A 13,215-nucleotide genomic window follows, 5' to 3' on the forward strand; every position below is an offset into this window, starting at 1 on the left:
TAAAGTGAGGGTTTTGGAGCTTCCAGGGTCAATTAAGGTGGATAAGTCTCCTGGTCCTGATGGGATTTTTCCATTAAGGGAGCAAATAGAGGGGGCTCTGACAGTGATTTTTCAAAGATCACTGGAGGAAGGGGTGGTGCCGCGGGATTGGAGGGTTGCAAATGTAGCTCCTTTGTGATAAAAAGGCAGTTGGTGCAGGCCAAGTAATTATTGGCCAGTAAGTTTGACTTCGGTGGTGGGGAAAGTTATGGAGGGTATTCTTCAAAATAGTATATACACATATCTGGATAGACAGGGATTGATCAGGGGCACCCAGCATGGGTTTGTGAATGGAAAGTCATGTTTGACGAACCTTGTTGAGTTTTTTTGAGGAGGTGACAAAAAGGTGGATGAAGGTAGGGCGGTGGATGTGATCTATTTGGATTTTAGTAAGGCTTTTGATAGGTTCTGCATGTAAGGTTCAGTCACTAGGGATTAATAGAGAGATAGTGAGATGGGTTTAGAGGTGGCTGGGAGATAGACAGCAGAGAATCAAGGTGGACAACTGTCTGTCAGGTTGGAAACCTGTGACGAGCGGTGTGCTTCAGGGATCGGTACTGGGTCCCTTGTTGTTTATCATTTATATGAATGATTTGGAGGAGGGGGTGGTTAACTGGGTAAACAAATATGCAGATGATACAAAAATAGGGGGAGTGGCAGATAGTGAGGTAGGTTTTCTTGGATTACAGAAGGATTTGGTTTGTTTGGAAGAGTGGGAATGATGGAATTTAATGTAGACAAGTGCGAGGTGCTGCATTTCAGAAAAAATAACCAAAATAGGAGATACGCAGTTAAGGGGAGGGCATTGAGGTCCGCAGAGGAACAAAGGGACCTGGGGGTTATGGTACAGAGTTCATTGAAGGTGGATTCCCATGTAGACAGGGTGGTTAAGAAGGCATATGGTATGTTAACCTTCATAAATCACAGTGTAGAGTATAGGAGCTGGGAGGTGATGCTGCGGCTGTTTAAGGCATTGGTGAGGCCAGGTTTGGAGTATTGTGTTCAGTTCTGGTCTCCAAATTATAGAAAGGATATAGATAAGGAGGAGAGGGTGCAGAGAAGGTTTACAAGGATGATGCCTGACTTACAGCATCTGGATTACAGGGAGAGATTAAGGAGACTGGGACTATTAATTGGAACATAGACAGCTGAGAGAGGACTTGATATAGGTATTTAAAATTATGAAGGGAATAGATAGACTAGACGTGTGTAGACTCTTTCTCCTGAGGGCAGGGGAGGTTGGTACAAGAGGGCATAAGTTAAGGGTAAGGGGACAAAACTTTAGGAGAAATGTTAGGATGTTTCTTCACTCAGAGATTGGTGGCAGAATTGAATGATCTTCCAGAGGAGATGGTTGCGATAGGGTCCCTTCTGTCATTTATGAGAAGGTTAGATGTGTACATGGATGTGAGGGGGTTGGAGGGTTATGGGCAGAGAGCAGGTGGGGGAGCTAGTGGAGTTGTTCAAGTGAACTGGCGTGGACTCGAAGGGCCGACATAACCTGTTTCCGCGCTGTAAACAGTTATATGGTTAAATCTTCTCTGAACTCTCTCCATTTTGTTGATATATTTCCTATACTTTGGTGACCAAAATTGTACACAATTCTCCAAATTTGGCCTCACCAATGCCTTGTACAAGTTTAATATAACATCCCAGCTCCGAGACTCAATGCTCTGATTTATAAAGCCCCACGTACCACCCTAGCCCTAGAACATTGAGCTCCATTAAGTCTCCTCTCATCCTTCTACACTCCAAAGTGAAAAGTTCCCAGCTCTGCTAACCTTGCCTCAAAAGACATTTTCCAATCCAGGCAACATCCTAGTCAATCTCCTCTGCACCCTCTCCAATACCTTCCACATCCTTCCTATAATGAGGTGACCAGAACTGAACACAATACTTTAAGTGTGGTCTCACCAGAGATTTAGAAAGTTGCAACATGACCTCTTGACTCCTGAACTCAATCCCCCATTAATAAAGCCCAGCATCCCATAGGCCTTCTTAACTATCCTATCAACCTGTGCAACAACCTTGAGGAATGTTTGGATTTGGACCCCAAGGTCCCTCTGTTCATCCACACTCTTTAAGTAACCAACCATTAACCCTGTGTTCACCCTTCTGGTTTGTCCTTCCAAAATGCATCACCTCACACTGATCCGGATTGAACTCCATCTGCCACTTTTCTACCCAACTCTGCATCCTGTCTATATCCTCTTGTAACCTTCAACAACCTTCAGCTCCATCCACAACTCCTCCAACCTTCGTATCATCCGCAAACTTACTGACCCATCCTTCCGCCTCTTCATCCGGGTCATTTATAAAAATCACAAAGAGCAGGGGTCCTAGAAAAGATCCCTGCGACCCCTCCACTAGTCTCCGACCTCCAGGCAGAATACTTTCCTTCCACTACTATTCTCTGCTTTCTATCTGCAAGTCAAATTTTTATCCTCACAACCAAGGTTCCACTGATCCTGAGACTTTCTGAATGAATCTCTAAATGCCATAGTGGTAAGTGAGTGGAAAGAAAAAGGTTGAGAACCACTGATTTAGGACATACCCAACCTCCTCTGCCTCCAGGCACATGTTAATTCCTTTATTCTCTTGCGGCTCCTTCATTCTCATCATCCTGTTCTTGACATACCCATAGAACACCCTGGGAAAAACTTATCCTGAACCCTGCACAAGTGGTCCCTAAACTTCCTCCATGTTACTTCTGTGCTTTCACCCATCAACATTTGTTTCTAATCTCACTAGTTCCTGCCTCATCCCTTCATCATTCGCCCTTCCCCAGTTAAACACTTTCCCATTTTGGCTGTTTTAATCATTTTCCATGGCTGTGCTAAATCTCAGGGAGTTGTGGGCACTCTCTCCAAAATGTTCCTCCACCGAGAGGTCCATCCCCTGACCAGGTTCATTCCCCAGATCCAGATCCAGTCCGGCCTCTCCACTCGTCGACCAGTCCACATACTGTGCGAGGAATCCTTCTTGGACACACCTGACAAATTCAGCCCCATCCATCCCTCTTGCAGCCAGGAGATGCTGGTTAATATTAGGGAAGTTGAAATCACCCATAACTACAACCTGTATTTCCCACCATTCCAAAATCTGCCGGCTTATCTGCTCCTCGGTGTCCTGAGGGCTATTTGGGGGCCGATAAACGACTCCCAGCACAGTGAGAGCTCCCTGTTTTTGACTTCCACTCACACCGACTCAGTGGACCCTCCCTCTGCAGCCCCTCCCTTTCTATAACTGTGATACTATCCCTGACCAGTAATGCTACTTCCCCCCCCCCAACCCCCCTACTCTTTAACCTCCCATCCTATTCATTTTAAAACCCCTAAACCCTGATACCTGCATCAGCCAATCCTGCCCTTGCTCAAGCCAAGTTTTTGGCCACAACATTGTAATTTCATGTACTGATCCTTGTAAACTCCATACAATTAGCACCCAAGATCAGGGACCGCTGCTGTGGAAACAGTAAAACTGTATTAACCCAGTCAAACACCCCCAAGCAGAACAACCTGGCTACTCCAGTCCAGATTTCCTCATTGAAACAGCCCTCTGGAACTTCACCACCGAAAGTGTAGCTCGCAGAACTACAAGGCATTCAGCAGAGCTGCACGAGGAGTGAAGGCAGAAGCCTGGTCACATCTACAGTGTACTGGGGTCAGCTGGGACCAGTCTGTCCCTTAGTGTCCTGAGCCTCCACCTTCTGGTTACGTGGCAATTACCTTTGTCCAATTCTGCAGCATTATGTAGGTGTCCTGAGGCTCTGGTGAGGAGAAGGTTCCAGAGTAGAAGCTGGGGCCTTGGGCTGCTGGCTTTGCATCCAGCTGAGCAGATTGTGGCCAGCCATTGGCCACCATCTCGTCGATTGCCAAGGGAAAGATGGACCAGCCGGTGAGGATGGTGTCACCCAGTGACAGGTTCCTGACGAGGCCCTGGAAACAGACCGAGGCAGTGAGCATGTGGCCTGAGGGGCACATCCCACAAGGTCCCATGCAAGTGAGGGGTCTGGGGCAGTGAACGACACCTAAGCTCCCACACCGTCGGGGTCACTGGAGGGAACCACCCACAATGCAGAGAAATAGTGAGATAGAGGATATTGGCAGCACTGCATGAGTGGTATCACCGGCTTCCATGCATGTTTACAGCAAATGTGCCACCTCTGCACCATTGCAGGGGGTGGTAAAAGAACGCGAGGTGCTACATATTGGGAAGTCTAACCTACACAGTAAATGGATGGGATCTGGGGGAGTGTCTTCGAGCGGAGGGATCTGGGGGAGTGTCTTCGAGCGGAGGGATCTGGGGGAGTGTCGTCGAGCGGAGGGATCTGGGGGAGTGTCGTCGAGCGGAGGGATCTGGGGGAGTGTCTTCAAACGGAGGGATCTGGGGGAGTGTCTTCGAGCGGAGGGATCTGGGGGAGTGTCTTCGAGCGGAGGGATCTGGGGGAGTGTCTTCAAACGGAGGGATCTGGGGGAGTGTCTTCGAGCGGAGGGATCTGGGGGAGTGTCGTCGAGCGGAGGGATCTGGGGGAGTGTCGAGTGGAGGGAACTGGAGTTGTCGAGCGGAGGAATCTGGGGGAGTGTCGTCGAACAGGGATCTGGGGGAGTCGTCATCGAACAAGGATCTGGGAGTGTCGTCGAGCAGGGATCTGGGGGAGTGTCATGGAGCAGAGGGATCAGGGTGAGTGTTGTGGAGCAGAGGGATCAGGGCGATTGTTGTAGAACATGTATCTGGGGGAGTGTTGCGGAGTGGAGTGATCTGGAGAAGTGTAGAGCAGAGGGATCTGGGGGAGTGTTGTAGAGCAGGAATATGTGGGAGTGTTATAGAGCAGAGGGTATGTGGAATGGGCTGACAGAGGAGGTGGGTGGGGCAGGAACAGTAGTAATGTTTAAGAAACACTTGGGACAGATGCATGGATAGGACAGGATTTGAAGGATATGGGCCACATGTAGGTGGGACGAATGTGGGTGGGACATGTTGGTTGATGTGAGCATCTTTAGCTGGAGGGCCTGTGTCCACGCTGGGTGAAGGTGACTCAGAGACTGGGGGAGGATCGGTGCTGAATCGTCAGCCTACTTCATCCTGGAGGGTGTCTGGTTTCCAGGGAGCCTCTGGAGTAGCATTCACCCAGGCAAATGGAGGAGGTTTCTTCACGCTGGAGCACTGGGGGCTGATCCTCCATTCCCTTCCCCTCCCCCCCACCCCCTCATTCACATGCCTGCAATCCCAGCACCTTATTACAATGGTTACCTCCTTACCTTGAAGTCCAGCAGACAGGGCCCAAAGTTGATGCGGCCCATGTTCTCAATCACAAGGTCCAGAAGGTCTCCTTGACGTCCAGTGATGTTTAACTGCAGCACATTGTCTCTCTCCAATATGCCCTGGTAAACCTGTAACACAGACAACAAAGCATCTCTCCAGCCCAGCTACCGCACAACTGGCATTGGTGTTTCCGTTGACAGGGCTGGACAGCCGGGAACAGTCACCACTCACCCCATTGACCAGGACGTAGGCGCGGTCGTGCACTGCGTTCAGGAGTGACAGCAGGGGAGTGGGCTTCTCCACGCCACTTGGCAGCCATGTGCGATACAACATTAGCCCAAAGTACTGAGGAACAAACAGAAGGACGTGATTAGAGGCAAACGAACCTGGAGTTCAGAAGAAGGAGGGCTGACCTCATAATATAAGATCCTGATGGTACAGAGCGAGAGGTTTCCACCAGTGGGAGAGTATCGAGCTAGGAGCCACGTTTTCCAGATGAGGGAAGGCCATTCAAAGTTCAGACATGTGGGGACCAGGCCAGAGTGATGATTCAGGAATTCTCTCCACAAGTTGAGGAGGATAGATCATCAGGGCAAGATCATAGAACAGTACAGGCCCTTCAGCCCAGTTCCTAGGAACTGCTGAAGCAATTCTCACAAATTCAATCTGATAAATATTTAAATTTAATTTTGGCTTCATAACCTTAATATTACTCAGTAAAAATAACTTCGGGCCTGTGGGAATTTGACCCTAGTAATTCATCCCCAAAAATTCCCTATCCCCTAACCAAGATTGTCTAACTTTAGGACATGGCCAAGTTGAATGAAAAAAAGGTTCCAACCTCCAATCTACACCAAAAACATTAATCTGATATGGCAGGATTTAATTTATTTAATTTTTGTGGAATCCTATCTAATGGATGTAAAAAATTATAGTGAGCTAACCTATATGTTACATTGGTCATTTTAGTGAAGTTGTACAGATATTCCTCTACTTTCGATGTCTCAACTTACGATTTTCCAAGTTACGATGATACGCTAATGCTATAATGATCAAAATTGATTTTTCAGTGTGGAAATAAAAGGTATTCAATATTTAATTATAAGATGGGCTTTGTTTTAGGTACGTTTTCCCAGCTGTTGATATGGTAAGTGGCCTGAGCACATTTAAGGTTGGCTCAGCTTCGATGTTCAGTAGGTGCAGAATAGTTTTTTCCACTTACAACGGGATTATCGGAACGTAACTCCATCATAAGTTGAGGAACATCTGTATAAGACATTGGGGAGGCCAAATTCAGAGGATTGTGTGCAGTTTTGGTCACCGAACTACAGGAAAATTATCAATAAGATAGAAAGAGTTCAGAGAAGATTGACTAGGATGTTGCCCGGACTCGGGGAATGAGTTACAGGGAAAGGATAAACAGGTTAGGACTTTATTCCCTGGGGAGATTTGATCGAGGTGTTTAACAATATGAGTAAATGTTGGTGGGCTTTTCCCACTGAGGGTGGGTGAGATTCAAATCAGAGGACATGGGCTAAGGGTGAAAGGGGAAAGGTTTAGGGGGAACATGAGGGGGATCTTCTTCTGTGCAGAGTGTGGTGGGGGTGTGGAATGAGCTTCCAGCTGAGGTGGTGAATGTGGGCTCAATTTTGACATTTAAGAAGAATTGAACAGGTACATGGATGGGAGGGGTATGGAGGGATATGGTTTGGGTGCAGGTCAGTGGGACTAGGTAGAATAATTGTTTGGCACAGACTAGAAGGGTCGAAGGGGCCTATTTCTGTGCTGTAATGTTCTATGTTTTTAAAAAGCCTCTGGCCGTCCACATGATCAACGCCTCTCTTCATCCTGTACACCTCTATCAGGTCTCCCCTCATCCTATATCACTCCAAGGAGAAAAGGCCAAGTTCACTCAGCCTCTCCTCATAAAGCATGTTCTCCGATCCAGGCAGCGTCCGTGTAAATCTCCTCTGCACCCTCTCTACCCCATCCTTCCTGCAGTGAGGTGACCAGAACTCAACCCAATATCCCAAGTGGGGTCCAAACAAGGTTTTATATTGCTGCAACATGACCTCACGGCTCTTGAACGTAATCCCATGGGTAATGAAGACCAACACGCCAGTCACCTTCTTAACAACACCATCAACCTGTGCACCATCTTTCAGTCCCTTTGAACATGGACCCCAAGATCTCTCAATCCGTCCACACTGGTCAGCATCTTCCCATTAACATTGGATTCTGCCTTCAAATTTGACCTCCTGACATGAACCACTTCACACTTTTCTGGATTAAACTGTCTGCCTCATCCCAGCCCAGCTCTGCATCCTATCAATGACCCTCTGTAATCTCTGGCAGCCCTCCAGACTATCCACAACTCCACCAACACTTGTGTCATCCGTTAATTTACTAACCCACCCTTCCACTTCCTAACCAGGACATTTATAAAAATCACAAAGAGGAGGGGTCCCAGAACAGATCCCTGTGGACCACCACTGGTCACAGACCTTCATGCAGAATCTAAACCTTCCTCAACCACCCTCTGCCTACTCTGGGAACCTATTCTGTATCCACACAGCAAAGCCTCCTTGGATCCCAGGCCTCCCTACTTTCTGAATGGGCTTTGCATGGGGAACCTTATCAAATGCCTCACTGAAACCCATATACACCACATCCACATCTCTACCCTCATCAATCTGCTTTGTCACATCCTAACATCAACGTGCTCCAGCGCCTCAGTCCACCACAAGTCATCTTCACAATTGCCAAGGAGCTTTTCTTTGGTGAAGACTGAAGCAAAGTATTCATTAAGGACCTCCGCAACCTCCTCCGACTCCATGTCCACGTTTCCACTGTCATCCCGGATGGGGCCCATCCTCACAGGACTCACCCTCTTGTTCTCCACAGACGTAGAATGCCTTGGGGTTTTTCTCAATCCTGCTCGCCAAACATAGAAAATAGGTGTAGAAGGAGGCCTCCTCATGACCCCTTCACAAGCTCTTAAGACTTTTATTTTCCATTTAAAAATTGAATTCATCTGCTCTGTTCCTAATAGTCCCTGCATTAAAGTTCACAGATTTCAATGCATCCAACTTGCTCTATTTCTGCTTCATCCACGGTCAGTCCTTCCTCACACTTTCACTACATGAAGCAGCCCAATCTCTCCCTCACCATCTTGCCCCTCTAACATATTTCCCCCAGGGGAACAGACTCACTTTCCAAGCACATCTTTTGATGACTGCCTCATGTCAATTGTCGGTTTACTGACTCTTTATCGCTACAGTTTGCCATTTAACACCGTCATCCCCTCAAAACTGATCAAACTCCAAGACCTGGGACTCAATACCGCACTGTGTAATTGGATCCTGGATTTCCTCACCTCCAGACCACAAACAATGAGGATTGGTAAGAACTTATCCTCCACAATCTCCATCAGTACCAAAGCACCATAGGGCTGCGTTCCTAGCCCCCTGCTCTACTCACTTTACACCTACAACTGTGGCTCGATCTGACAATAACACCATGTACAAATTTGCTGACGATACCATAGTGGTGGGTTGTAAGGTGGTGAGTCTGCACCCAGGAGGGAGATTGAAAACTTAGCTGAATGGTACAACAACAACAACCTCACACTCAATGTCACCCAAACTAAGGACCTGATTGTTGATTTCAGGAAGGGTAATCCAGGTGTGTATGATCCAGTGATCATTGGGGGATCAGAGGGGGGAAGGTGAGAAACTTTAGGTTTTTGAGAGTTTCTATCTCAGAGGACCTTTCCTGGACCCAAAACACCAATGGCATCGTGAAGAAAGCTCGTCAGTGCATCGACTTCCTCAGGAGTTTGTGGAGGTTTGATATGAGACCAGAGACCCTGGCAAATTTCTAGAGGTGTGGTGGAAAGTGTGCTGACCAGCTGCATCACGGTCTGCTACAGGGACACCAATATCCCTGAACATAAAGCTCTCCAAAAGGTAGTGAACACAGCCCAGGACATCACAGGCAAAACCCTCCCCACCATCGAGAACATCTACAGGGAACGCTGGTGTCGGAGAGCAGCAGCAATCATCAAGGATCCACACCACCCAGCACACATTGTTACCATCAGGAAAGAGGTCTCGGTGCCACAAGACTCACACCCATCAGGTTCAGGTACAGCTGCTCCCCCTCCACCATCAGACTCCCCAACAACAAACTCCATCGGGGACTCATTTAAGAACTCTTACTTGTGCTTTTCTTTTTGTTCTATTTATTGCACAGAAAACAGGCCATTCAGCCCTTCTAGTCTGGTGACCATCACTCTGCTGGTTCCATTGTTGATTGGTTTACATTCGTTATCTGTTTACAGCTTTTTTTTATATGTTTACGCTGAGTAGTTTTTTTGTACAACCAATTAGTGGTAATTCTGCCTGGTCCGCAGGAAAAAGGGATCTCAGGGTTGTATGTGATATCGTGTATGTTCTCTAACAATAAATTTGAAATGGAACCATCTGGCCCAAGATTTACCCTTCTTTGCTGCCAAACACCATATTGGTCAGTTCACTTTAGGGAGAGAGCCACGATAGAGAGGGCACACACTGGTCCTCCTCCGAGAGGACAAGAGGGCACATGACTGAGGTGGGGGAACCTTGGGCCCCGTGACCACGTTTTAAAACAGCTCTGGAGGAAGGTGAGGCTGGTCTATGTTACCGTCCTGGTTTCTTGGCAGTTAAGACAGGAATTACAGAAGTGAAGTGGAATTGGTGGATGGATTCAGAGGGTCAGGCGGGATCTGTGGGTACAAATAACCAACCAACTTTCTAGATAGAAGTGGAAAAATTACATATATAAAGGGAGAAGTAAGCCAGGGCTGAAGCCTAGAGGTGACAAAGGACAGAGTGTGGGAGCGGATGTTTGCAGGTGAGGGGACAGATACAAAGTGGGACATTTTTAAAGATGAGACAGCTGGTGTTAAGGATCTACGTGCTCCTGTCAGGGTGAAGGGCAAGGCTGGGACGTGTAACCATCCTGGCCGGGGTGATGAGGCTCTGGTCAGGAATATCAGATTTAAGAAGTCCACATCGAGCAAATCCCTTGATCAGTACAGGACGTGCAGGAGAACGCTTACAAGGAAACCAGGAGGACATGAGATGGAGCTGGTGGGCAGGATCAAGGAGAATCCCAAGAGCTTCTGCAGGATGCGAGGGAGATAATTGATCCCATTAAAGGAGTTTGTACATTTTCCCCGTGTCTACGTGGGTTTCCTCTGGGGGTCCGGTTTCATCCCACCCTTCAAAACGTACCAGGATTGTAGGTTAATGGGGATATGGGCTCGTGAGCCAGAAGGGCCTGTTACCGTGCTGTATGAAGCTGCCGGAGATAGGTGAGGGTTTGAATGAATTCTCAATCTTTACTGTGGCCAAGATGGTGGAAGGGAAGGAATTGGAGGAACGAGTGGGGAAGTGCTGAACCACACTGGAACAACCAGGGAAGAGTCTCTATAGTCTTGAAGCACATTGAAGTGGACAATCCCTGGGGCCTGAAGAAGGGCCGCTGGGGAAGGAATTGCAGATGGGCTTGCTGAGGTGGTTTCATCATCTTTGGCCCCAGGTGGTGACAGATGTCTGGAGGGGGGTGGGGGGGGGGTAATGTGCCGTTATTTAAAACGGGCAGCAAGGGCAGGCCAGGAAATGACAGGCTCATGAGCTCGACACCAGTGGTTGAAAAATTGCTGGATGGGTTTCTGAGGGACAGGATCTGCAGATAGTTGGACAGTCTGGAGGTTGTGCAGGGCACAAGATTTCTGGAGGAACTCAGCAGATCACGCAGCACCACTCTGGCCTGAAACAACACGGCCTTTTCTCCCTGTGGACGCTGTGTGACCTGCTGAGTTTCTCCAGCACTTTTGTGGGTTGTGCTTGACCCCAGCACCTGCAGATTTCTTGTCTACCTCCACTGGATGGAACTAGTTGGTGTGTATTGGTGGGTGGAGATAACGCCTCATAAATCTGATAGTGTTTGGAAGAGGTGACATAGAAACATAGAAGATAGGAGCAGGAGTAGGTCATTCGACCCTTCGAGCCTGCTCCGCCATTTAACGAGATCATGGTTGATCTTAAAGTTCAGTACCCCCGTCCCCGCCTTCTCTCCGTAACCTTTAATACCCTTATACTAAAGAAATAGATCTAATTCCCTCTTAAATAGATTTAATGAACCTGCCTCTACTGCCCTCTGTGGCAATGAATTCCACAGATTCACCACCCTCTGGGTATTGAAATTCCTCCTCATCTCGGTCCTAAATGGTTTGCCTATTATCCTCAAACCATGGCCCCGGGTTCTGGACTCCCCCACCATTGGAAACATCCCATCTGCATCCATTCTGTCCAGTCCTGCCATTGGAAACATCCCATCTGCATCCATTCTGTCCAGTCCTGCCAGAATTTTATTTGACTCTATGAGATCCCCTCTCAATCTTCTAAACTCCAGCGAGTACAATCCCAATTTGTGCAATCTTTCCTCCTAAGTCATTTCTGCCATTCCAGGTATCAGCCTGGTGAATCGTCTCTGCACTCCCTCCATTGCAAGAACATCCTTCCTTAGATAAGGTGACCAAAACTGCAGAGAGAAAGAGGTGACAAAGGTTTGATGAGGGCAGGTAGTGGATGTTGTCTATACGGACTTTAGCAAGGCCTTTGACAAGGTCCCTCATGATAGGTTAGTCTGAAATGTTAGTCGCTGGAGATCCACTGTAAACTGGCTTGTTGGATTCAAAATTGGTGTCGTGGAGGGAGGCTGTGTGCAGTGGTGGGCCACAGGGGTCGGTACTGGGCCCACTACTGTTTGTCAGGTAGATTAACAATTTGATGGCGATGTGGTTAACTTGATGGGTAGATTTGTGGATGAGAGTAGAATTGGTTGTGTAATGGACAATGAGGAAGGAAATCTAAGTTTCCAATAGGATCTGGATCATTCGGGAAGGTGGGTCAAAGAGTGGCAAATGGATTTTAACTCTGACCGGTGTGACTTTGGGAAGGCAGACCGAGGGTGGATGTACATGTGGAGAGTGCGGTAGAGCAGAGAGACCTGGGGTACAGGGGCAGAGTTCCTTGAGAGTGGTGTCTCCAGTGGATGAGATGGTGTGGAAGGTGTTTGGCACACTGGCATTGCTGGGTGCAGAGTAAAGTATAAACGATGGCAACTCATGATTCAGCTGGACAAACAACACTTATAGCACCGCATGTGGTTCTGGTCTCCCAGCTGTCGGAAGGACATCAATAAATTGGAAGGGGGTGCAAAGAAGATTCAGCAAGGATGGTCCCGGGACTGGAGGGGTTCTCGGAAGAGTTTGGAGAGTGTGGGTCTTTACTACCTGGAGCAATGGAGGCTGAGCTTCTCTCCTCAAAGACCCCCACCACCCAAGCCATGCCCTCTTCACTCTGCTACCATCAGGGAAAAGTACAGGAGCCTGAAGATGAGCCCTCAACAGCACAAGAACGGCTTCTTCCCCTCCGCCATCAGATTCCTGAATAATCCATGAATCACAGACCCTGTCTCACTTTGACTTTTCGTGCACTTTTTATATTTATTATTGTAAGGTGCTTTATATAAATGTTTGCCCTGTGATGTTGTAACAAAACAACGGATTTTGTGACTTGTTCGATTCAATAAATTGATTGTGATGTTTATAAAATCATGAGGGGAATGGATAAAGAAAATACTCAGAGCTTTTCTCCCCAGGAGAGACGATTCTAGACTCAGAGGGCAGAGGTTGAAGGTGAGAAGGGAAGATCTAGGCAGGATTGAAGGGGCAACTGTTTCACTCAGACTGTGCTCCAATTCAGATTATTGATTGGAATAGCAGAGGGCCAAGGCAGGCAAATTAATTGAATTCTGAATGCCAGCTTAGGGGGCATTGACCAATAGGCTGCTACCAGACTG

The 13,215-nt window shown here is 47.8% G+C and overlaps 1 protein-coding gene across 3 annotated transcripts in view; it reads right to left on the reverse strand.

The window, feature by feature from the left end:
- Positions 1-13,215, reverse strand: part of glb1l (galactosidase, beta 1-like) — a 59,345-nt gene that overhangs the window by 5,232 nt on the left and 40,898 nt on the right. For all 3 annotated transcript variants that reach the window (XM_069936083.1, XM_069936082.1, XM_069936081.1), the window contains exons 13-15: positions 5,536-5,649; positions 5,301-5,432; positions 3,768-3,977 (exon numbers count right to left, since the gene is read on the reverse strand). In XM_069936083.1, the coding sequence (XP_069792184.1) occupies positions 3,768-3,977; positions 5,301-5,432; positions 5,536-5,649 (456 nt within the window). The remainder of the gene's footprint in view (positions 1-3,767; positions 3,978-5,300; positions 5,433-5,535; positions 5,650-13,215) is intronic.

Source organism: Narcine bancroftii, chromosome 4, assembly GCF_036971445.1.
Source record: "Narcine bancroftii isolate sNarBan1 chromosome 4, sNarBan1.hap1, whole genome shotgun sequence".
Classification (NCBI taxonomy): Eukaryota; Metazoa; Chordata; class Chondrichthyes; order Torpediniformes; family Narcinidae; genus Narcine; species Narcine bancroftii.